Raw genomic sequence first — 26,890 nt, 5'->3', positions numbered from 1 at the left:
AACGGCCGCCGTTTTCTTTGTATTTATTACACGGCGTGCGGCGGGGAAAAGCCTGTTCTAAGGTTTGCGTCTAAGGTTTATTTTTTAGCACCTGGCGGCTCTTTTTTGCTTCTCATCTGTAAACACTCTGCATCTTTCACGTGATTCAGCTTATTTTGAAAAGTCTCAACAGGATCTTGAGCTTTATTCTGAAAGGTTTATGTGGAAAATAAACAAGCGGACACGCGATGGTTTTATTGTCGTTGTTGCTAACGACAACGCATAAAAACAGGTGCTTGTCCGTCTGTAGTGGTTATATTAAATATAAGAGAAAGAGAGAACTTTAATAAATTAATATAGACACTACAGTGACCATCAAAACAATGAAAACAGTTTATTTTGCGACACCACGAAACAAACGATAGCGTAAAATGAAACGATAGACGTTTTTATATCGTTATATCGAACAGCCCTACCCCATGATCATTTATACTACACCACAGTAACTCGGTTAAACATACGTTTACGTGACAGAAAAGTTTAGTTTTTTCAGTGTTTAATATGAAAATGTTTCTTTTTTAATTCACAAGAATTAATTTCTTACAGTTTAAGCCCAAAGAGTCGTGTTGATTATACCGTCATGTATCTGAGATGAGCTAAAGTTGAACTTTCTCACTTTGGGGTTTCTGAGGGTGCAGTTAGACTTCTTTACACTGACAGAACGCAGAGTTTCACTGGTCCCGCCCCCTGAAGCTCAGAGTGGGCCTACCATATAAAATGAGTTTGACGTGCTTGCCTTAGTGGTCACTTTATAGTATGTTACAGTCCTGCAAACCCAGAGGATAAAGATGTGTCCAGTTTCTGACTCCAGGTCCGCTGCCTCGCTCTTACTGCGCTCAAGTACAGACCTCTGTTTAAATCACTGAAATGAATTTGGGGCTGATTATACTGGATGTTTACTGCTCGGTCAAAAGAAAAGCGATGAAAATCAATCCAGTGTTAAATCATCTTTAAGGATACTTTAGTGAACTAAAGGTGTCTAAAAACAGAAACCAGCTGTGAAAAATAAAAATCAACTCTAGACTTTGGACGGCTGCAAATTAACTGCATTCACAAAGTGTTTGTATCCAGATAACTGCTCTGAACTTATGTATAGAATAGAATAGAATAGAATAGAATAATCCTTTAATTGTCCCGCAGGGGAAATTTGGTTCTAAAGGCAGCAAAAAAACACCTATACAAGCAGAAGAGGACACAGGACGGAGACACACAAAATTGTTACATATTTCCATCATGGACAATCGTTACCAAAACAGTTCTGTGCTGTTATTAAAATTAAAGTACAGATAAATGGCAAACCCAGCTGTAGTGTGCAAACAGAGCAGGATATGAAAGTTTAAATAGTTAAGAATATTTAGAATAATTAGAAAAGTGCAGATTGTGTGTCGTACCTGTGCATTAAAAAGTAGACGTGTAACTTCCAATAAGTTAGTGTATATAAACTGAGGAAAGTAGTTGTAACAGTAGTAGTTGTTCGGTTGATTAGTGGAAATTTACTCCACGACTAAAAACATTGAACCCAACACTGAAACTAACAAAGCTGAACCCAAAGCTCTTAACGAGTAAACCAAAACAAGCAAACCTGCTGTGGAAAGAGAAGAAAAGTGAACAGATTTCAGAACAAAATAGAAATAAAAGCTCTGATGTTGCTGTATGTTTGCTTATTGTAATCACATTACATTTGAAAACAGCCCCAGCTGATTTCTAACAGAAGCCGCCTGATGAACGATGTCTGTCAGAACAGTTTAAAGGACTAAATGAGGGACAGTGTTCATGTATGAGACTGATGAGGAACTTGAACGTGTCCTGATGGAGAAGGTTCGACGTCTGTGTTCAGGAAATGTAACCGAGCTCCGTCAGTGATGCATCAGCGTGTCCTGTACTCATATAACCGTATACGTGGTTACACCCAGGTCACAACTCAATTGAAAAAAGTCAGCGCTGATGGTAAAAGAGAGAGCAGGGCACACACACACACACACACACACACACACACACACACACACACACACACACACACTAAGCTTATGCATGGAGCAGATTAGATCTATAACTCTCCTGCGTTTGTGTTTTTATGAAGAACATTTGTACCCCTCTCTCCGCCCCCTCCTTCTCTCTCAGTTGCCCCAGTAGCAACGTCTACTTTTGGGGTCACTGCCTCCGCGATCCTGCCCGCGCACAGCAGAGCCTGAATTGCAAAGGTTAATGGTATTGTCTGTCGGCAGAGGAACACACCGCTATGCCTCAGCGCCCGAGGGAGAAAGCCAGCACATTAATGCTAATCAGTTAGCGCTCTTTAGCATAATTTGGCCATCCGCTTCTGTGATTTATGATATTTTCAGTGAAGTTGTCAGGTTGAGAGGGCTACGTGCTGTGGTTATTCAATATCAGAGGCAGATTTTTTTGTATTTGCACGAGGAGCTGATTTAATGAAGATGAGTTTTAGAGCAGCAAACACTCAATAAATAATATCTGTAAGTAGAAAGGTGGGATGAAATAGTTCATTGCCTGATTTTAACATTTGGTTAAAGAGAAAGAAAGAAGGAAACCGTTGTGTGTCTCCTTTACCCGTCCTAAACCTCCAGTTCAGTGAGCTGCATTCAGATTTTAGTATCCCAAACTGAAGCGAGTCCTTGAGTTGCTCACTTTAGATTTTGTCTCCATATTTGATGCTAAGCAGTTATCGCTGTCCTGTTTCTGCACGATGCAGAGAGCACGCCTGAGTCAATGCAAGCCCAACAGCCTTTAACTTTTCATTCGTTGGGGTTTTTCTCAAGGTGTCCCTTTATAAATACAACATCTCATTGTGAGTGCATAAATGACACTATGCACATCTATAAATCTGTTGATGCTGACAGAGGTGATGGCAAAGGCGAATCATCATTAACTGTGGATGGATCTACTATGAAACTTCCAGAACTAAGAAATAAATGGTTTTCTTCACTGTGAGGCAGGAAACTCCTGACAAAGTGTGTAACAGGAGAAAAATCTGTACAGTTCACCTTGTTGCTGTAGTCGTGGGCTCACGGTCAGAATAATCTTGGTGGCTCATATACATTTTTTAATTTAAACACTGGTTTTCAGCCATGCATCCATATTCTGCTGCTGATCTGAGAGGCAGCAGTCTAAGCAGGGACCTCCTCGAGCTCTGAGGTGTCACCAAGCTGGCTGAGAAACATAATCTGACCAGTGTGCCCGAGGTCTTCCTGTGCTCTCCTACTGGTAGGACTATGATTCCTACGATGCCCAAACCACCTCATCTGGTGTCCTTATAGAAGAGTAGCAGCTTTACTCGGAGTCCCTCTCAGGTGACGAACTACAACTACTGCTGGATGGAACAGGGTTCACACTTAAATGAGCTGTGGGCCCCTGCTGGCACTGTCGTCTCATTGAGGGTCACTGTAGTGTTCAAGTGTACAAAAGAAACAAACAACCACAAATGTTTGTTTGGTACCACTGCTTGCATCCACGACCGTAGGCGAGGGCGGGAACGTAGACGGAGCAGTAAATCGACAGCTTTGATTTCACGCTCAGCTCTCTTCACCGTAAAGATGGGTACAGCGTTCAGATCCCCGCGGACTCCTGCTCCTCTCTCCACCCACTTGTGAACCCGACCCACAGATACTTGAACTCCTCCCAAACACACCATTTTGTGGCCTCTGACTTTTCTTGCCAGCTGTTTCACGCTTGGCTGCAAACCCTCCAGTTTAAGCGAGAGGTCACTTCCTGATAAAGCCAGAAGATCGGCAGAAAGCACAGAGGTGATCCCGAGGCCACCAAGCCAGAAACCGCCGGCCACACTTTGCTGCGCCTGGAAATTCTATCCATGAAAGTTACGAACAACAAGTTTCAAGTCAAACTTTGTTATTTTTTATATTTCTGCATCTGCTTTTTGCCAGTTTGTTTTCGTCTGTTCTGTTTTTATGTTTTGTTGGCACTTCTTAACGCCTCACTCATGACTGAGGTGAAATATGCATTTCCCTTAAAATCATTAAGCTAATGCGTCATAATAAAGTGATCCGCAGGTCCTGAGCTCTTCCCACTGTAACACCAGAGGAAACAATGTGGTCTTTATCAGTGGAAGGCCATCTGCCTCCTCCTTTTCTCCTGTGCACTCAGTGATGCTTGGCTGTCATGCAGGTGGATGGTGATAATATAAGGGTAGTGTAGAGCTTCCAGACAGGAGATGGTGCCAGATAAGAAGACAGGCCCTCTCAGGGAGGTAAGGAAGCCCCTCCTTAAGGACTCAGCAACTTATCTGGGTGGTTCAGAGGAGGCACTGTAGGTCTGTGAGCAAACCGCAGCGTACGGCCGTCTTACACGTTTGGCACAAGTTGTTACTGATGTCATGGTGATAATGGTGGCTTTCTCTTCACTCGCCATTTATTTCAATATTAATATCAGTGCTGTCTGACATGTGCCTTGTTTAAATCACTTTGGTTGGTACATCCAGGTGTTCTCCAGACTGAGTGCAAATAAGGCAAAAACTGCACACGTGATCTGTCCACTGCTGAAGCAGGACCACAGGAGAGCCGATGCTGCACGTCTGACCCGACAGGCTGATATTGAGACGCATGTGCACGTCCAGTTTGTAGCAGTGGCCCTTGTTATATTTTAGTCTTGACCACAGAACTCGTAATATTTTAAAGAAATGCTGCTTTGATGTTAAACTGCGCTTTGCAGTAAAAACTGAGCAGCAGTTTCTTCATTCGCTTACAGGCCTGCAGACTGTTACTGAGGGCTGCTGCTGGCCTGCAGACCACGCTTTGAGAACCATGCCCCCTTTCCTTTAACAAACAAACACCTTTATACAGAGTACAACATGTAGTGAAATTCTTGTGTCCAAGCTGCAGACAGGCTGCAGACATAGCTGCGGGAGTTTTGGGGGTTTTTTTGCGTGGGGGGTCTAGCCAGGACCCTTACTGGATACCGGGTGGGAATCAAGCTTGTGACTCCCGTTCCAAAGGTGTGTAGTCTTACCACTACACCATCCAGCTTCCTTCCCTCCACTTGAACTGGAGTCAGCTGATTCAGGCACAAGTGTGCAGAAAAAAAGGCGCCTATGATTTTTCCTGCTCATCCTTCATGCAGATCATTAAAGATTTGCAATGCAAACAGCAGCACATTTGTACCTGTAATGGCGTTACTGAATTTAGTACAATAACGGGTTAAATTACTGCAAAAAAAAAGTTTCATGCGTGCATGTGGAAAAGATTAAGAAACAGCAGCGCGACCTCTGCACAGACCTGAGCGAGCACCAGTGAGAATGATAGCGGGCTGCAAACCAGCATGACTGAAGGCAGCCGTGGAGACGTTACTGCAGGTTAATCGGACACTTTATTAGATTCATCAGTAAGATAGAAGAAGGGTATCAGCTGGCACTGCGATCAGCTGATCAGCCTGGAATTAAAGTTAAGCTTGACTGTGTGACTTAATTCAACTCTTATCACTGAAGGACATGTTTTTGTTTCTGTTTCCAAAGTTTGATGCTTTAGGTGAGCGTGTTAGGGTGAAGCTGCACTTTGACTGACGAGGACACACACAGTTTATTTATAGCACATAATCATAAACATTTGGAATGAAAACCTACACTGTTCACAGAAAAACACAGTAAACTGGAAATAATCTGATAAAGCAGTGGTATTCAGATTTCTCCGGGCATAACCACGTGGTCGGTGTGAATAACCAGCCTGATTATGGTCGCGTGTCTGAAGGACATCCCAGGCAGCTGTTATCATCTGGGTGTTTTGAGCTGCTTTCATTATTTTAACCGACACATTTTGAACCTGTTTGTGATCATTTCTCCGGACTTCTTCGTTGGTGTTGCTTCCAGCTTCAGCTTCCCATTTATCACTCCATAACCCCCCACAGCTTTGTGAAAGCCTGATTGGTGGCTGGTGGATCCAGCTGCTGTCGAAGGTTTATTAATCATCTGTGGGGAAAATATGTTTGAACACCATTTGTCTCTTTGTGTGAGAACACCAACACTGAGCTAATTTAAAGTCCTGCTTTTTACAAAGTGGCACAAACTATCACCTGACTTGATGACAGGTCAGATGATGTGGACAGTTAGCTACACACTGTGGCATCGTGCTGAACCCGGGGATGTGCTTGCCGCCTCTGGATGTAAACGTATGGAAAAACTCAGCCTCGGCGAGCAACTTTGCCAGTTTTGTTTGGTGCTCCGTGTGTCCCGCTTAACCATCAGCGCGGTGCACTTTCAAGACTCCAGTTCCAATCTGTATTGTATTTTTCACGGCCTAATACAGGAGCCGAGTGTAGCTTAAATAACAGTTTATAAAGCTGTCGCAGAACCGATGGTGTGGACAATACGGGTGACGTATTACAGCCTGACAGAAATCAAATTCCATAAAAATGAAATTGAAAACCCTCAGCGAGGCGGCCTTGCTGCTGAGTAGACAACTCGTTTTAAAGTTTTCAGAGGACTGAGGAAAGCCAGCTCTGGGTGTTGCTGCCCATTTTGAGAACAAGCCGCGGGCCTGTGAAATCACACACTGCTAATTTTCTGTCATATATTATTTTACGGCTGTATTTCTTTCTGTCACTCCGAGTTGTTAAAGTGTTGCCTGTGAAAATCTGATGTATGAGATGAAGGATTTTACAGTCAGAATCTGTGAGTGGACTCACACAACAGCGGCGTTTATATTGTATTATAAATATATCCAGTGGTGGTGTTAGCGGGCTCTGATGTTCTGATGAAAGTCATAAAGCCAGTGTAAACCACTGTAACCTCACAGAGCTGCAGGAAATAAACTGTATTTTATATAAAACCTTTATTTAAAGTGCAGATCTTAAGATCATGTGACCCCAGTAAGGCGCATAGCCTCTGTTGAACCAACGGCTGGTGTTTGACTCACAGAGCAAAAGTCACAGGAAAGACTTTTTAAAGCCGGAACAGTTCTTTGTTCTTTTGAACAGTTCCCATGAAAATCTCCAGTTTTTATCAGCGTGTCTTTAAGCTCAGTTTTTTAATTCATCATGTAGCTACCAAGCTATCAGCTCAGACGGAAACTATTCAAACACCTCAGAAAGAAATCCCCTTGTGTGCAGCTAAGATTTCAGTGTGAGCATTTAAGATCAGGACATTTTTGTCGTGAGCAAAACCAAATGTAGACTGATGTTAATTTTAGCTGTTTGCTAATCTGTCATTATCGCATTTATAACAAACAATTAAAAAGAAGTGACAGAAACACCCTTCAACTCTGTTATGAGTGATGTTGTATAGTTTGTCCACCAGAGGGCGCTCTGCAACTTCCCCAATAGCAACAAACATGTTTGGAACCAACAACCAGCTGATCCAAGAGTAAACAAGCAGATAAATAACTGCACACAACAAATGTTACAGATCTGTTTAGGTTTTGTTTGTCTGGAGGCAAAAAATATATATTTAATATCATATTTAATATCCGATAATTAAAACATTTTGTTTCTAGTCTCGTGTTTTTTTTCTGTCGTCATCTTGTCATATGATGGTTTTGTTTCTGCCCAGCGGGGACCCCAACATGAACTTTTATGGAGAGCTATTTAATCCTCATACCACACCTTCAACCATGGGTCAGCTCCTAAATATGAAGACTGACCTTAATTCAGATCTTTGGTGGATTAAGGAGGACCTCCAGGCCTCCACTTTCTGGACCTTTGCTGTTTATCCACAGCATGCAGTGTTTGTATGTTTTCAATCTAAAAGTGCCTGTCTTTGTGTTTTACTTGCATAAAGCAGATGCCTCATGGCGATGGCCGCCTGCCCAGCCACAACGTGTCGTCTCAGTACCGCATGCACTCCTACTACCCAGCAGCCACCTACCTGACTCAGGGCCTGGGCTCCACCACCTGTGTGCCACCCTTCTTTAGCCTGGATGACAGCAATAACAGCTGCTCTGAGACCATGGCAGCCTGTGAGTGACACACAACAACACACTTCTCAGGCTCCATAAACCTTTACCCAGACTTTATCAACAGTACATGGAAGGGAGGATTGCACTCGAATCCAGAGCGCCATAAAATGCACTTTTTACTTTGACTAAACTTTTTTCCTTCCTGCTTCTGATGCAGTTCTGTGAAAGCAGGTCTGACCCGAGCGTTTCTGAAGCTACAAAGTTAAAAACAGTACTGCTCTGTTTCTTTTTGGCATGTTTAAAGATGAAGTAGATTTGATCCCCTGATCTCTGCAGCTCTCGATTTCTGGCACTTGCCAATCTCAGACGCTGATCTCTTCTTAACGTAGCTGCTGACGGAGGTGGCTTGGATTTTGTGCCTTTCTCATGCCTGTGAATGTGGGCTCATCAGATTGTGTGTGTGTTGCTTCACATGTTCAGCACAGTGTTTTTGGAATTTGTAAAGACTGCATGTAAGTGCATGATAAGAGAGAAGATCCAGCATAAAGCAGAAGAGATAGAGGGAGGCTGCTCGACTAATAAGGCCAAATGGAAATTAAGGACATTTAAAGGATTTGCTGTTTGATGGTTTTCAGGCAGGATAAGCTTCAGATCAGGATTCTGGCTCTGCAGTGGACGTCGTTATTAGATTTAAATGTGTTCAGAGAGCACACGACATAATCTTAACAACTCTCAGATAAACTTGTTAGTAACAGAGGACTGCAGCATGCAGAGGTTCACATTTGCATGAGCACAGTGGGAGTGCAAAGGCTGGTTTGACTGAGGCATTGAGGGTTTGATGTCTTGATTTTGTGTTATGATTTTTATTATTTGTTGTAGTTTCTGTTCCCTCCAAGGATCTCGGACTGTTTTTGTTCCTGTTTTAATTTGAAGTGTCTGCCTTTTGTGTCGTTTGTTTTGTGATTGTTGGTGCTGTTGTTGCGTTGAGTGCTCAGTCTTTGTTCATTTGTCTCCACACACCCTGACAGAAGGTGTCTCTCTGAGTTCCTGTGATGGAGCTGCGTCTGAGTCAGTGTTAAACTCAGACTGTTGGACGGTCGTCTTCTGTATCTGTTTCATGATTATCGGCGTTTTCTTTCACACCTGTTACCTGTACAGATCTGGGCTGTTCTAATCCACACCTGCCTCATTTTTGTGATCCTCAGATATATGTAGAATCATAAACCTGTAGGTTACATAAATTCTGTAGCAATTAGCATAAAAAAATCTCTTTTTCCTCTTTCCTCGTGTGTTTGTCTCATATAAACCTTTGCACATTGCAGAGATTCACTTCTATAAAGCCTTAAATTAAAATCAAGTTTTCTTTTAACTATTTCTGGCACTCTTTGGCACAGGATAATCCATTTTTCCTTCCTTGCACTTGGCAACAGTGGGAAGGAAAAACTGACTTTTAACAGGAAGACAGCTGGTGTGAAGGAAAGGGAGACATAAGGCACGCAGAGGAGGAGAGCCAGAGATTAATAATAACTAATGATAGGAAATGAATGAAAATGAGTCATAGACGCACCTTGGTTGCAGAGATTTTTAACACTGTGAATATAACACTCAGTTCCCTTCGTGCTTACATCTAAAAACTGGGTTTGTTTTATTTTTAAGGAACTAAAGATGAAGGTTGTATTGTATGTTATTGCTCATATATAAAGGATATAGGGGAAGCGCATCAACAGTACAACATAAATATCCTTCTTTCAATGAATCGGAGCGCTGACAGCACCAGCATCGCAAACCTAAAGACCCCCACGTCTCTCCTTGTGTCTGTATTTGTTTATGACTTTCACCTGTCCTTTTCCTGTGGGGGTCCCACGTCAGCCCCCTGCTGTGAATCGCCATGCTCCATTACAAGATAACAACGCTCTCTGTGGGTGGCCCCGCAGTTAGAGGCAGAGGATCAGCCTGCCTCAGTCGGTTCTTTCACCTTTACTGTGGTTTCTCTCATCAGGAAGCGTGTACTTGCATATATACCTGGAGACGTTTTTTTTAATTAATCGAATTTTTAGCTTCTAAACTTTAGAAATTAAATGAGCTTATGTGTTTTTAAAGATACAGAAACGGCCTTGGTGGCTTACTGAATGTAATAAAAACAGCACAGCAGATCCCCAAAGACATTAAAGTGGCTCAGTATAGCAGAGGGAGGCACAGAGCAGTGCAAAGAAGAGCTGTCATTTAACACTGACACGAAGGTTGATGGTTTATTTGAAATGACAGAGACTGTGAGTACACTGCTAACGTTACAGTTACTTTATGTGTTTAATGTTAGCTGCTGCAAACATTTTGATTGATTCCACATCGACACTGTGCTGTCTCACACAAAAATGTGCATCTCAGGGAATCATGAACTCGTGCAGCACAAATTCTGGATGCAGGTCTTTGAGCTGTGTTGTTTTTCCTGTGCTTGTGCACTTCCTTCTTCTGATTCAGCTGTAAGGACAGACTTGAACACTTGTCCCTGCACCTCAGTACAAACACTACAGAACAGAAACAACATTGATGGCGTTTTCAGGATTTTAAGTGTTCGTCCTGGTGACATCTGCACTACTCTCTTACAAATGTGATTTTGCTTGAAGCATCTGAGCTGCCACAGGAAACAGAGCCTGCTTGTCTCAGCCCAGGTACCTGTTCTCCTCCAACACATCAGGGACATAAAACACTCATCTGAAGTGCTGTTTTTGCGTTAAACTGTTGGTTAGCATGCGAGGAAAGGAGGTTGCTAGCCCAGACTATTGACTAATAAATTAGTCTCCATCAGATGTTATCGTTTGCTTGTTTAGATCTTCATTTTATTGTAAAAAGGTAAAATCAGTGCTACAGTAAAGATAAACCGAGAACCTCCCCACGCTGTCTCGTTTCTCATATTTTATTAAATCATGTTTCACTTCAGCCGACCTTCCTCGGGTACAAAAACCAGTGTTTTCAAAATGTTCACTCCCATCCACCCGGCAGAATTCCAATTAGGGAATATTGGATGTTGAAACACTTGACACGTGTTTGCTGTTAATCAGATGATGGCGCATTATAATAAAAACACAGGAACAGACTCACTAACAGGAAGAAGGATGAAGGATATCTGCTTCCATCGGTGGGGTGAGTGGGGTCTGCTGTGGGCTAATACTGCAGCTACTGCTGCACAGGCTCTGATAATGTGGTTCTCAGAAGGAATAACGAAGCGTTTAAAAGGGAGGCCTGTTGGGTGGAGAATGTTTTTCCTTGACTCAGCTTATTGTCATCATGCTTGCTTAGTTCAGACACAACCAAACTTGGTGTGTGGGTGTGCGCCGTGTCTCCCAGAGCTGGAAGATAAAGCGTGTTTCTGCAGACAAGGCTGCGTTTAATATGTCGGCTGTTAGATCACTCCTGTGCTTCTGTAAACGGCAGCGTGCATGTGTCAGGCCGCGGCCTTGATGTCTGCTGAGGCTCGTTCACATCTTATCAGCAAGTTTTTGGACAATGACCATTTTTGTAGCTTTGGCTCTGTGTGCATGTCAACTGAAACTGCCAAGAAGTGAACACTTTCAGCTTGGCTTCAACAACTGCATCAACCGTTTCAGGATTATAAACACTTTTATACACAACTCCATCATCAGAGGCTCAGGAAGTGGCAGATAAAAAATGTTTTTTATCTGCCACTTCCTGAGAACATGAAAACTTGATGTTGATGGAAGTGAAGTTGGCCGTCGTTAGACTGGAAATAAAGGCTTGTAATAAAGAGATGTGATGCAAGGTGCAGGTGACTGCTGGTTTTCTTTGTTGTTTTGGTGTAAAATCATGTTTCTGATTTGGAGTTTTGCTCATTTGGAGTTCAAATGATGAGGAAGAGAAAACGTCTGTGTCCTGTGACAGTTTGGTTTGGACCTCAGTTCACAGCCATGGTTCTGGTTCATCCCTTCAGGTGCACAGGGGTGCAGCGGTTACTACTGTGGCCTCACATCAGGAAGGTCCTGATTCCAAATCCACCGCCCGGCCGAGACCTTTACAGACTTGTATGTCTGCTCACTCTTCTACAGTTCTCTTCTTCCTCCCACAGTCCAAAGACACGTTAAACTTAGTGGTTCTGAACTGGTCATAGGTGTGACTCGTGTGCTACCCCTGAAACAGACCAGCGACCCCCCCCTCTCGCTCCACAGCAGCTGAAATAGGCTCCTGCTTTCTGACAAGCACTTAGGAAAATGGATGGTCGGGTTCATAACTTGTTTTTCTTTAGAGGGATGCACAACAGAAACAGGGTGAAATGTATTTTTACTGCAGATCAGATCGCTTCATCATGGACCAGCCTGTTAAGAATGACATCATCGTTTGTACCGTGAGCTTAGTCTCAGCTAACGGTCACAGCATTACTGTCGTCGTATTTAAACAGAAATATTCAGTGTAATCAATGAAATCCACTCTTTTCCTAAAGATAACTTTTGGACAAGAACTTTAATTATTATAACAGCAGTCGATTAATCATTAATCAAAAAATGTGTTACTTCTAAGACAGAAAGTCCAATAATTGACCTAAAATAACTTGTTTTGCTTCATGCAGTAACCAGAAGCAATCCAGCAAGAAAAACTGAAAAAATGACTCAATTTAAGGTTAATAAGTAATCAATTAGTTTTTACATTTATAAATAAATAGTTGAGGTTAATTTTCTTCCATTCACATATTGATTTTGGACTGTTTACTGAATAAACTGAACACTTTAACGACGCCTCTTTGAAATTGGACATTTTCACTGAGCTAAAGTCAAACAGTCATTTTTAGCTTTTGGTGATAGAGACACAATCTGGGTTATACGTCCTGGTTTCAGGTCTGCATTTCAGAAACGGCTTTGCTGTGGCTGAACGTGCATCTGGTGCATCTCGGGATCAGTCGATGAGGAGGAAATGACTGTGAGCGGGGAGCCTCGCTGCCCTCCCTTCCACCTGGCAGCCAAGCAGCACCCTGTCAGATTTATCTCCCTCCCAGGATAAGGCTAATCATTTGGCCAAATACAGAGATCCAAATAACCTTCAGGAGTGCCACGTTGTCCTTTCCCCTCCCCTCCTCGCCTCCTCCTCTTCTTCCTCCACCCCTCTTCGCCCTCCCCCTTCGCAGGCCCCGCTGTCTCCGCAAAATTGCCTTCTGGAGTTAGTGAGCGGGAACAGTTAAGATTTACAAACAATGATGAAGCTTGTCATGCGTCTTTCTCCATCCGTCACGGCGGTCCGGGCGGAGCTGTGGGTAGAGCCGTCCCGGTGTTCTTCATAAAAGCCAGCTCTGTGTGAAATACGCCCCCGGCCGGCCTGTTTACTGCCCCGCGCTCGTCAGCAGCCCCGCCGCCGTAAATCGCCGAGCGGGAGGTGACAGTGCAGTCCATCAAACTCCCACCCCACTTCGCTGCCCTCCCAACATCTCACCTCGCGCTACCCCCACCCCTCATCACTCCATATAGACACACACAAACCGCAAACACCCGCCCCGCTTCCTCGCTAAGATCTATCCGAGGAGGCTCAGATGAGCTGCCCGAAAAGAGTTATGGCGGTTTCGGTCTTACGGGAGACAGCCGCGCGCCCGGTCCGTCGGTGTTTATGTTCTTTCTTTTTTGTCCTTGTGTAGACTTTTTCAAAATTCACGAGAGCCCAAAGTTTGCGAGCTGTCAGCAACTTTCCCTCCACCTCCTCCGACTCTGTTTTTAGACCTCGCCCGCCTGACTGTACGTTTGTCTGTTTTTGTTATATTGGTGTCAGCGCGGCGTGCAGTCATTTAAATGCAAATCAGATTGTTGAGCTATTGCAGATGTTAATCCTGCTAATCGATAGACCTGTGTAAGCCCATTAAGTTAGAAATCCATTACTATCTTTCTAGATGATATTCTATTGATTTTTCTTGCTTCGGTCTACACTCTACTGTACGCCAACGTGAGTTACTGCGTATAAAGTCTGGCGTTTCGGGCGTTCCCCTCCTCCTCGTGCAACAGGCGGGGAAACAAACGGCGGGGAGATTGGTGTTAGTAAGTTTCTTTGTGTCGTGTGTAAAATGGGCTTTACCTGCTTTCAGATCAGATTTCTTTACACTCACATACAAAAAGAGTTAAGAACACACACACACACACACACACACACACTCGGGCCGCACTCATTCCCGAGATGTCGGCAGGGCCTCTCGCTCTTTTGGATTTATTAAACCTGAAACAAATGGGTACCTGAAACCCAGGAGGTGACCTTTTCAGAGGGAGTGCTGTTTCATGTCATGTAGCAGCCAGAGTTCATTTCCTTGGTCACTGACAGGCTGACAGCATCACTCAGCTCCGTGTTGTTTCATTGGCTCAAAAACAAACGGTTGCTGCAGGAAGCAGAAGTTTTGTATTGATTATGGAGCTTAAAGCTCTCTGTAAGATTTCTGTGACACACAGGAAAAAGCCGGGGTGTTGTTTAGTAAATAAAAAACAGGGACATACTGTGATTGTAGCTTCAGATTAAAATATGTGAGTTCAAATTGGACTCTTGTGTTTTTCCTTGTTTTGTTCTTTTGCTCTAAATGCTGTAATTCAGTCCATGCTCTCCACACATGGATCTTTCTGATGTCACTGGGAGTGGATGTCCCTATTGGATGTCTGCAGGTGCTCAACTTGAGCCGAAGCCAACATGGAGATGCCTTCAACCTGCATTCTTTCGATCAGACACCAGGGGGCGATCGTTGTGGTTCCAAATACAGAGGAACACTTCCCTCTTTATGCGTATGCTCATTGGCTACATACGTTCACCTGAACAATAGAAACCAGCCTACAGTTCAACCACACAATGAATGAAAACTTTGAAATGGGACGAGGGCTGCGTCACGCCTCTGTCATCTTCACTGGGGACAGACTGGTTAACAATGCCGGAGTTTTTTCATTTAATGGCTGATGTCAGAAAAGTGTTTGCTTGGTTAAAAATACACTCGTCAGTAAAGTGGGCAGTGACAGGATTGGACAGGAAAAAGAAAAGATGCAACTGTTCAGTAATTACCAGCTTTAAAAAACAGAAAACTCTGGGTCACACACTTTTAACAACAAATTAAAATTTTAGTAACCCTGGTTATTAATTGGGTCACCTCTTTGAATATAAACACGTTGTGATCTTTGCAGTTTTTCAGAATACGTTTTGTTTGCTGTTTGTTTCTGAGAGTCCCCGCAGTGTTCCCGTCATCAGCGTGTCTGACTGAGCGGCCGTTGCTCACAGAAAAGTCCTGCGTGTCCTGTCAGGTTGTCTTCCACACTTTGCCGTGGTGCTAAGTGCCCTGATAGCCCGCGGGGCCGTGGACGGGCTAAATACCGGCGTAATTGTCTGCTCGGGGCACAAGCACCGCTGTAATGCGTTGTACAACCACCATTAACACAGGCCTGGGGCTGTGGAGACATTAAATGGCCAGGGCTGTGTAGTTTATGTCCTCTTCCCCTCACTCTCTATTTCTCTTTCCCTCTTATACACAGACACACACAGACACACACACACACACACACACACTCTCACACATTGTCCTGCTCTGAGGGGCTTAAAAGGAGATGAAATGTGATCCTATTGGCTGCTGTTTCATCTTTGATTTTCTTTGATGTGCTGCATCGGTCTTTGTTGCTCGGGACGTTTGGATTAGCTTTAGTTTGTATCTGTAGTTCAGGAACTTCATTAGCGGCAGCGTCTCGACCCGGTGAGCAAACAGAACAATCAGACTGAAGCGTTTCTGAGCCACAGTTACATAATGAGACCTAAATGTCTGACACTTATTCACTCAGAAAATACACATTTTTGTCATGTTTTCTGTTGTACTTTCACTTATATCGTCTGAGATCTTAAAGCTTTAGACAGTTAACTTTAACATTTAACGATTAAAAGTCCTGATGTTCTCGTTCGGTTGCCTTGAGTTTGTTTTCATGAATGAAAAACCTGGTGCACTGATTTTTTTTTCCTGTTTTACTTTTAAATAGAAAGAATAGGAAGCTGACATTCACATTTGTGATGTGGTTATGTATATGTTTAGGACTGGTATTTATATTTTTGTAAAATGATATCCTAATTAACATTAATAATAAGAATAGCCTTTTTAATGAAGTCTTGTATTATGGTGGCATTTCAGGTTCTTAAACACTGAAAAATGACTTTGTCTCCTAATCTAGATTCTAACCTGATGGTTCTACGCAGCTAATCTCAAAATGCAAACATGACTTATGTCTAAATGTTCTCCGGATATAAACGACTTCTTGGATGTTGTTTCCTACTATGCTGCGTTCCCACTTAATGGTGCTCGTGTAGTCTCTTTCCTCGCGTTGTTTTGAGCATCAGCAGCGGCTGACAAATGACGCGGCCGTGGCAGCTCTCCGAAACAGCCGAGCGACTCGGATAAACACATCTGGCAGCTTTAGCACCCGTGAGAGGCGTCCTCCTATCCACAGCAATATATTTCACTCTTCCTGTGTCCTTTACTTTGGCATTTTTCTTACCCTGTCGACTCACAATGAATCTCTTGTTTAAAATGTAATGATAGAGAAGTCCTGCAAATATCGATCGGCCACCTCAGCTCATTATTGCATATCCATAACTCTTCGATGGATCATGTCAGGCAGCCCAGCGATGGACTGACGGGCCATTTTGTGAGCTGATGGGGCACAGTAGCCGAAATGGAGATTTAGCATAGGGACGAGGGCTGCGTCACGCCCCTGTGGCAGTCATCTTCACTGGGGACAGATTGGTTAACAATGCCGGAGCAAAGGTTTCTCTCTGCTTAATTAGCCTTTGACCCCGACAGTCTCCGTGGCCTCGTCTCGGTTTGGTTCCAAAACAAACCAATAATGAGCCTTTAAGTGTTTTCTGATCCTCTGCATCCCTTTGAACAATTATCTTAACAGCTATTTATTAACAAGGTGAGAGTGATAAATGTATTTAACGGTACAGACAAGAAAACAAATAGTCCTGATTCATGAAAATGCAAAAGTTATTATTGACTCTGAAGATGTTTGATGTGAAATAGCAGTAGCTCAGGCAGTGACGGACTGTCAGCAGCAGTCACAGTGCAGAGCGAGGTGTGGTTTGTTTCAGCAGTGCTGGCTCTATTTGTACACACATATATATGTGGGGGGGGCTCAAGGCTCGTCTTTGTGTTGTGAGAAAAAGAACAAATATAATCATACAACCAAAACAAAGAGCAGTCTGTCCTTAGGCTCTGTTAGCTTCAGTGTTCTGGTTTCCCTTCGATGTTGTGTCTTTTTGTTGCGACTGCTTCCACAGCAGGACGGGGAGGCTTTGAAACGCTTCATTTGGACTAATTCTTCAAACTTTGTGGGGAAAAATTCTCTCAAAGTAAAAAGAAAAGAGAAAAAGATTTTTTGTCTCCCTTCAGATGTGGATTTCTTTCCATAATCTGGATTAGTAGTTTATAAACTTGATAAGTTACATAATTACCTTAGGGGTTATTAAAGTACTCTAATTCTGAAGTCTAAATAAGTGGGACGCCATAGTGGGCATTTAGTCTGTTGCTTGGCATAATATTAATTGAAAAGTTCAATGAAATGTGTGAAATTATGACTGACACATACACTCTGTCAGGTTTAAAGGCTCCAAAACATTTAAGATGATGTCTTTTGATCAGCTGTAATGCAAACAGTAATATGGATTATGTGATGTCAAAGAAATGAAACAAGCATTTTTTAAATAAACTGATACATTTTAGACTGTTAGATTAAAATGATTGTCCAGCCTGCAGAGTTAGGGCTCCTACAGAAAAGCCAGGTGGTTTAAAGCCGAGGGTGAAGGTCTGCACTGTGAACATCAGCTGAGTGTCATGAGCCTCCACTGTTCACTGCTCAGTATTTAAAGCCCGCCTGCCTGACTGCTCTTTGACTGAGTTTTCCGGGCCATTAAGTCCTGCTGCTCGCCTGATGATGAGGAGCCGAGCGCCCATACGGGGAGCATCCATCCCTACATGGGCTGTCCTCAGTTGGACACACACGGGACCCTCTCAAACTGGCCAGGCGCTTTTTTTAAGCTGCAGCTCGTATCTTTTTAATGGGAGCCATTTAATCCCAGGTCAACCTTGTCATGTGACAGGCAACTCTTCATTCGTAAGATTGAATTTTTGCTGCCTTGATAACAGCCTCCACTAAGTGTTGCTGTCCCTGGACAGAAAGCGCTTTCAGGCAGTCGACAGTAGCGGGGAACTTGCAGCTTGCAGACACTGAACAGTGTCTCCTTTGCAGTTAAAAGTTACGAAAGTGAGAGCCAAAGTATCAAGGCTGAGTCATCTGCTGCAGAGACAAGAGTTTGGATCTAGTCGAGTCATGCAGCTGTTCTCTCTTAATATATCATTAATGTGTTCTTGTCTGTTATTCTAAATCAGGATTAAGACAAGATTGATTTTTCAGTTTGTTTGTTTTTGTCAGGAGTGTTAGTTTAGTTGCTGTCTCGTGTTTTGGTTCATGTCTATTTCTATCATAATTTATGCAGAGGTAACCTCCTCTGGTGTTTCTGTTATTGCTCTCTCTGTCTCACAGTCTGTGTTCTTTGCTCCCTTCTGTTTCCTTGTGCATGTGTATGTTAATTAGGGCTGGGCCATATTATACAGTTCACGGTAATACTGGTACAATGTTAGGCAACGATAAGAAAATGATGTTTTCATACGCACATGGCCGATCGTTGAGTGAAACGGATGAACCAGAATTGGTTTGTAAAAATGCTGCAACTTCAGTGATGTGGAACTGGTTTGGTGTTTGTCCGTCAGATACACAACAAAGCACATTTTTTGTAGAACATGCAAGTGGGCGTCGTTGTTGTCGTATTTGTCGAACTAAGGTGCTCCTAACTCTGGGAGTAATCTGGGTCCTAAACTCCGTAATCCTACAGGTCCCAAAGTCAAACGAACACTGCAGCATCACTGAGAGTTAAAACTGTCTAAATTCTTTCATCTTTAATAAAACGATCAGCATTGCTGCTTTACCAGGTGTAACTATAAAGTTTAGCATCCAGGCATCCATGAAAACAGAATTTATTACATTTAACGGAGTTAGAAGTTAGCGGGAGTTAGCGGAAGCTAGCTCGCTAGTTTCGCTAGTTACCTCAGCATGATATAGCATGTTCTGACTGAGAGATTTCTGAAAAAAATCAAACGTACACCTCTGTTATCACTTCCAACATAAATGAAGACAGGAAACTAAACAGCAGTGACGTTTGTAGGGTTACTGAAGTTGGGCTAGCTGCTATATAATGATGTGCTACGTGATCGCTAGCGACACAGCTATGTTAGCATAACATAAACAGTGAAGCTGGAGGATGAACACTAACACTTTTCCACTCGATAAAAGTTAACGTGAAGGTTCCTGATGGTTAGAGACAAATACAGTCGCATGGCAGGATGCTGTAAAAGGACCAAACTTCAGTCAGGAGAACAACTGAGACAATCCATCCACAATACGAGGTTAGTGATTAATATACTGCAACAACATGGGAATAGAGCAGCTGTGATAGAATACAGCATTAATGAATCAATGGTACAGAAGTGGAGGAAGCAAGAAGAATGAGTTTAATAAAGTTTAATTTATCTGACTGCTTTGTTTCGCTTAATGTGTCTTATAATCCCGTGCACCTTATGGGCCGAAAAATACATATTTGACTTTTTTATTTGGCACACTGCAGTTTAATGTAGCAAAGCACCTCTTTTTAACTTCAGTGGATATTATACATGGTTATGCTCTGGATATGCCAGCCCATGTCTACTGGAAATGGCTTTGGTTAAACTTTCAGTAAGGAATTTGCATTTGCACTGTTACATTTTTATATAGCTTCAATGCACATAAAAAACAGCTGCTTGTTTAAGCTGGATGGGTTTTTTGGCGCTAGTAAAGTTGTGGAGTTGTATTTTGTCTCGCATCAATTATATCGTCAGTTATATCGTTATCGCAAATTTTCTGTTGATGTTCTTGCTGTTTGTCCAAGCTAAGCTGGACATTATTTAATTCTGGACTTTCCATTTCCACCAACATGTTCTGGATTTGGGTTCTTCTCTACATACTCCACACACAATGTCAAATTAGTTTTCCAAGAAAGCCCAATGTTAGAACTGCTAACACGATACATCTGATTATTAATCCTACAGAATCAGGTTAGTTCAGCTGGTTACTTTCCATCTGACTTGCTAACAACTACCTATCAAACAGAGGCAGAGACGCTGTGATGTGATGACATCTTAGAATCAGCTGTTAGCTGCTGTTGCACAAACATTACTACAGACAGCAATGCAACATCCATCCATTCTCTTCCGCTTATCATTGTCAGGGTAGCAGTGACCAATGCAGGGAACATATAGTCAGGTAATTCCACACATCACAAACTTAAAGTAAACAATTGCCTTTTAAAAGAAATTCGTTAAAAATACAGAAATGTTTGAGATTCACTGACCTAAAGGCTCACAAAGCTGTTAGCAGGTTTCAAGGCCCAGTTAGATGAATTATTTTCTTTGTTAATGAGCGATAAGATCGGCCTCGTTGATGTGAAATGATCTCTGCAAATTTAGATCCTGTGCTAAGTAGGTATTTATTTCAGATACATAAACTCCCCTGACAATCAGTACAGTTGAAGGCAGAGCTAAGCATGCACATACAGGGTGTGTGTGTTTACTTAAGTGTTATCTACCCACATGACCCTTGTGTACAGGAGATGAGTGTGGAGCATGAAACCCACAGAGCGAGCTTATCCTCGGAGGATCAGACTGAATTACCATCTCCTCTCACATCTGGGCTTTTGTTCCCTGCTTTGGCAGCAGCAGAAGTGATTGTACCTCCATTCACACCCTCCCTCCCTCTCTTAGCAGGACAAGTGGGAGGTTAAAAAAGCTTCCTTTTGTTAATCCACACAAAGACTGTTTAATAGTTTGGAAATCTTATATAGAGTGCTGAGTGAGTGAGAAAAGGGCACAAGTTCATTCCAGAGAACGAACTCTGAGCATCACAGGCGGTTTGTTACAGCCTGGAGGGGAACTTTGGACAGACTGGATATTCTTGGTTGTTACTATCAGACATGTAGATGAAAGTTACAGCTTAAAGTTCTCTGGAGGCCACGCATGAAATATATAACATGAAAATTATCTGTATCCATGGATACTGTGACGTCACCCATTAGTTTGTTTTCTTCACCCATGTTTGTATCAGCTAATGCTGGCGAGCTGGTTTGGTTAACAAGCATCCATCCAGTCAGCAAACGTCAGTGACTTGACGCGATGATAGATGATCACTGGAGATGCAAAGTGGGCGGTACCAGGTTAAACTTTTCCAACTTTGAGGTCAGAAAATGAAGCAACTTTGAACGAGAGCGAAGGGTTCTGCTGATTGAATACGACATGCTGGGTTATACATTGTTACCTAGGTAACCGGAGTTGTCTGCCTGTCTTCAACTTACAGATTTTATGTATTAAGCTTTTATCAACCCCCCTATTTAAGAAGGGGGGGCTGGAGAGTGTGCACCAACCACAGGGGGCTCGCACTCCTCAGCCTCCCCAGCTCTGTGCCTGGGACACTGGAGAGGAGAGTCTGTCCGTTAGTCAAGCCTCCGATTCAGGACGATTTTCAGTCGTGGAAGCTGGACCAACTCTTCATCCTCTCCAGAATATTCGAGAGTCGTGGGAGGTTGCTCAACCACTCAACACGTGTTTTGTGCACTTGGAGAACGCATTCAATTGCGTTCCTCGAGGTATCCCTTGGGGGGTGCTTCAGAGGTATGAGGTGTCTGGTTTGTAAAAGTTGGACTTTTCCCGTGGTTGTTTGACTTCACCAGCGCTGCTCTGTGTCGCATATTTACATATTATGGACAGAATATCTTGGATGATGTGGTTCTGTTGGCTTTATTGGATGTAATCTCCGGGTCGCTTTGCAGCTGAGTGTGAAGCGGCGGGAGTTAGAATGATCACCTCGAGGTCTGAGGCCGTGGTTCGTGGAGTGGCCACTCTGAGTGAGGGAACAGTTACCCAAGGTAGAGGAGTTGAAGTATCTCAGGGTCCTGTTTACAAGTGAGAGGAGAGTGGAAACGGAGATTGACAGATGGTTTTTGGCCGTGGGGCATCACGAATGCTGTATTGATCTTTTCTTTTGAAGAGAGAGCTGAGCTTAAAAGCAAAGCTTTGGATTTTACCGGTCAGTCTATGTTCTTATGTTCCCTCGCCTAAGCTCACGAGCGCTGGGTAGTGACCAAAGAATGAGTTTGCAGATAGAAATGACCTTCATTTGAGGAGTGCCTGACTCCTCCGTAGAGATGTGGTGAGGAGCTCGGTCATTTAAGAGGGACGAAGAGTAGAGCCGCTACAAGGGGCCAGTTGAGGTGGTTCAGTAATCGGACTGGGATGCCCCCTGGACGCCTCTTGAGTGAGGTATTCTGGCCATGACCTGCGGGGGAGGAGGTCTCAGGACAGACCCGGGATTTTGATTTAATTTTTTAAACTTTTCTATTTAATTAAGCACTTCTGATCTATTTAGTTTTGTGATTTTTGTGTTTAATTTGACTGCTGTAACACGTTTCCACACACACACTTCCAAATATTTAGCATAGACAAGATAAAGAATATGTTTAATTTAATTAGTGTCATTAACAGGTGTGATGTGGCTAATTGAGAACACGGCTTCCTGCTGTCGCAGCGGCCTGACATTAATCTGAATTAAACAGGAGAGCCGAGGACAGTCGGATGCAGTTGGGAACATGTGTACTACAGTGTGTCGTGATTTAACGTCCCCACTGAAACTAACGCGTCCGGTTGCTTTTGGCCTTTAATTACACCATAGATTTCCTGCTGATGAACAGGCGGCGAATTAACAGTGAGAAGGCTAATTCACAGCCGCTCTCCCCCACCCACTCGCTGTTATTGCCACACAAGTTATTGTGTTATTGCTGAGGGATGGAGGGGAAAAAAGAGAAAGAGCTGAGTGCACTTAGCTACACAAACATTAGTATTAACGATCGGGCTGCCAGTTCACAACTGGTGACAAACTGCAGACGGGCAGAAACTGGAAACCAATCAGGAAGTTAATGAGGAGAAAAATTACTCCTCTTCTTTCCTCCCACCACTGCTGAGGAGAACACACACACACACACACACACACACACACACACACACACACACACACACACACACACACACACACACTAGTGCAGGGAGGTTTTATATTTTTTTAAGCTGTGAATTCAGTAGACTTGTGTAATCTGATTACCTGTGTACATTTCTCATAGTTTTATTGTATTTTGGGAGCTGATGAACCTTCTAATCTGTCATCTTCTCTCCTGTAAACTCGATCCTCAGATTAACACGTGTGGAGCATCTGGATTAAGCAGCTGATTATTTTCTTGGTTTTTATTAATAAATAACATAAATAAAAAATAACAAAATCTTTTAATGTACCTTAAAGTAATTTTTTGTTAATTATCTTAACATTAATTATTTATTAATTTATTACTTTTATTAATTACATGTTATTAAATTAAAAAGGCATGATTTTGTTTCCTATTTGTATTTTTTGGCATTTATACAAAAAAGTTACTAATACTATTGTAAAAACGATATTTAAATATTTATTGAGTAATTCTGTGATCAAAAGGCTGTTCGACTTTTCTTGCTTCGATCTGGGAAACGTAACTTTTATCCTGTTAAATTAGCACTTTCTATTCATTTTACAAATAGGGATGAATTATTGCGTTTGCTGCCACATTAATGTTATTGTTTTATTAGTAGACATAGCTTGTTCGATTTCAGTTCAATTTTATTTATATAACACCAAATCAAAACAGTCGCCTATAAAATAAAATACATAAAATTGTATATTTATACGATAATACACACAGAAAAAAACCCAAAAACCATATGACCCCCTATGAGCAGCACTTTGGCAACAGTGGGAAGGAAAAACTCCCTTTTAACAGGAAGAAACCTCCAGCAGAACCAGGCTCAGGGAGGGGCGGGGCCATCTGCTGCGATTGGTTGGGGTGAGAGAAGGAAGACAGGATGAAGACATGCTGTGGAAGAGAGACAGAGGTTAATAACAGATATGATTCAATGCAGAGAGGTCTGTTAATACATACTGAGTGAGAAAGGTGACTGGAAAGGAAAAACTCAATGCATCATGGGAATCCCCGGCAGCCTACGTCTATTGCAGCATAACTAAGGGAGGATTCAGGGTCACCTGGTCCAGCCCTAACTATATGCTTTAGCAAAAAGGAAAGTTTGAAGCCTAATCTTGAAAGTAGAGATAGTGTCTGTCTCCCGAATCCAAGCTGGTTCCACAGAAGAGGGGCCTGAAAACTGAAGGCTCTGCCTCCCATTCTACTTTAATTTCTACTTTTAAATACTCTTACTGCTAATAGTTGAAGTTTATGTGTGTGCTTACATGTGTTTAGTACGTCCATGTTGTTGAAATGGGAACTTTTACTGACCTCTGCGTCAGTAAAAGTGTCCAGTGTTCATCTGCTAGTGGTGGGAGGAGCCTGGCTCTCTGCAGGTGCTGCAGGTGTGAAGTTGTGCGTGAGCTGGATGATGTGACGATTTCCTTTCCCACTCATGTACTGATTTATTTTTATTTGAATTATAATTAAAGTTTTGGAAATCAGCTGTTCAAGTTTTTAAAAATGTACGACTCTTGTTAAGTTAATAAGTGATTATAATGATTTGGTATAATAACTGTCTTCTGTATGTTTCCCTCCCTGAGCCTGGTTCTGCTGGAGGTTTCTTCCTGTTCAAAGGGAGTTTTTCCTTCCCACTGTCGCCTAAGTGCTGCTCATAGGGGGTCATATGATTGTTGGGGCTTCTCGATGGCTTCTTACAATATAAAGCGACTTGAGGCGACTGTTGTAATTTGGTGCTATATAAATAAAATTGAATTAATGTAGTTTATACTACTGCTCAGTTACATCAAACACAACAAAAGCTGAGCACCAAAACTGTCAGCAGTTCTTTCATTCATCGTCTCCAAGCTCGAACATTTAAAAGTTTAACTACACGAAACATTTCAGAAACAGTTACCTGAGTAGAAAAGGTCACAACCAAACCAAACAGTGAAAATGATCATTGTTAATAACTGAGCCTGAGGTCTGCTGTTAGTGTTTGTGCTGCAGCTACAGGGCGAGTGTTAAAATGGGCGGGTGCACATCGCTCCGCTCTTAACTGTAAAAGATGTAATGCTTTTGTTTTGTGGTCACTGTCTTCTCTTTTTGCTCGCTGATTCAATTTGCTGTAAATCCCAGGCTTTGCCAGGAATCATTTCACCGTGCGCTCGTATTTATATCGAGGCTAACAGAGAGGAGCATTTATTCTGCAGAGCTGATGATTACTGTCCCGTTTTGTCTGTCTCACTGTAGTATTTCTGTTGTCCTTCTCGTTTACTCGCCTCACAGCACGGAGACATGTTTATTTTATATGTGCGCTGTCCTGTCTACCTACACGACGTAATAGGAATCTATCATATTAATGACTTTAAGGAGTTTCCGAGGAAGAGATTTGTACTTGGATGTCAGACGTGAAGTGAACCATCTGAGGATTGTCAGGGTTTTTTCCCGGTTTATTATCATGTCACTGCAGTGTGAAGGAGTTTTAATATCTAATAATCAAATGTGTCGAGCAAAGCTCAGCAAACGTCGTCATCGGAGCCATCGTGACAACATTTTGGATGTGCCGCTGTAGTGTTTTTAATCGAAAAACGACTCCTCCTTAATTTCCTCAATCAAATTCTGTGACTTCTTGTAGTTGGTGCAGCAAAGATTATGGAAAGTTGTATGAAATATAATCTCTTGTTTTTAATACTTTAATATCATTTTTAAAGTGGTCTTGAGCGATAGTTCTCCAGGCTTTCTGAAGGTCTTTCAAAGTTTTCTTCGGGCATTGGCTGCGTGTTCACTCGATTTTCAGTCCAGTCCAGGAGATGAACAGGAAAACAAAATCCAGCAGAGACCCGACACAGGATCAGCCTCTCAGTCGATTCATTCAACAGTCCAACAGTGAGTCTGCAGCTCACTGTAAAGCAGGGTGGAGGCTCTGCATTTCAGCCAGTGGGGGAGGATGAAATTATGAACACAGAACAGCAGCGTCCGATTGGGCACAGCTTCATTTGTCAGCACACTGCCAGTGCGGTTACAATCTTACCTGGACAGGTACAAAATGTTGTTGCTTTGCATTGCTGCGTCTATTTTTCATCGTCCGACTTTTATATAATCAACATAAATAGAGTCATTAGAAAAAATGTTTCCATTATCTACCCAGGTGGTTGTTTTAGTCCCTGACATTGTTCGGTTTGTTTGATGTTAATGAAGTAAATCGATGTGACGTTTGTTGGTGACTCAAAGGGTTCAGACTCTTTAGAGAAGCACATTTTTGCTCTGAGATCTTCGGTGCTCCTCAGCAGATCTCTGACTCTCCATCTGTGTTGTTCCTGCAGCCTTCTCGCCCAGCAGCATCTCCGCTGGTCACGACTCCACCATGATCTGCCGCTCCATCAGCTCCCTGGTTAACGTTGACGCCAAGGCTGAGTGCGAGGCCAGCAGCCAAGCTGACGGCTTCACCGTCGACTCCATCGAAGGCGGCGCCACCAAATAAGAGAAGAAAAGGATAAGATCACACGACAGAAGCTTTACGAGCTCGGACGAGCTGAAACTTGATGTTCTTTAAAAACTGTTTAATCGTTCGCTCTAGTTTCACGTTGTCTGCACGTTTCCCTTCTAAAGCTCTGTTCTTGTATTTGTAGATCATTTTAAATCCAGTTCAGGGTTACGTATCGCAATGTAATTAACTGGCCAATGCAGTGAGACCCTTGATTAGCTTTAATCAAGATCAGATGATTGAGCGTGAAGCAACTCTTCCAAACAGAAATAAAGTGGGTTTTTTAAATGCAGAGCAAGGTTCTGGTTTTTTCCTTTGAATAAAGCTGCAGCGCCACATTTCTGCTGAGGGTTGCTTAGCATGATCGACTTTCACCTCATCAGTCCAACAG

General features: G+C 42.7%; 1 protein-coding gene across 2 annotated transcripts in view; it reads left to right on the top strand.

Annotated features, from left to right (window-relative positions):
• The window catches only part of dmrt1 (doublesex and mab-3 related transcription factor 1), a 32,925-nt gene extending 6,134 nt beyond the window's left edge, over positions 1–26,791 (top strand). Inside the window, exons 4-5 of one of the 2 annotated variants that reach the window (XM_085476457.1) lie at positions 7,781–7,955; positions 26,339–26,791. In XM_085476457.1, the coding sequence (XP_085332583.1) occupies positions 7,781–7,955; positions 26,339–26,496 (333 nt within the window). In that variant the 3' untranslated portion in view covers positions 26,497–26,791. Of the gene's footprint in view, positions 1–7,777; positions 7,956–26,338 lie in introns of both variants that reach the window. The other variant, XM_085476455.1, reaches the window with a different exon arrangement.
• Positions 26,792–26,890: the final 99 nt, after the last annotated feature.

The sequence above is a fragment of the Copadichromis virginalis genome, linkage group LG12 (genome assembly GCF_057382275.1).
Source record: "Copadichromis virginalis isolate Kocher_CV1m ecotype Utaka linkage group LG12, C_Virginalis_male_GT1.1, whole genome shotgun sequence".
NCBI classification, from domain to species: domain Eukaryota; kingdom Metazoa; phylum Chordata; class Actinopteri; order Cichliformes; family Cichlidae; genus Copadichromis; species Copadichromis virginalis.
This window is presented reverse-complemented; position numbering and strand designations above follow the sequence as displayed.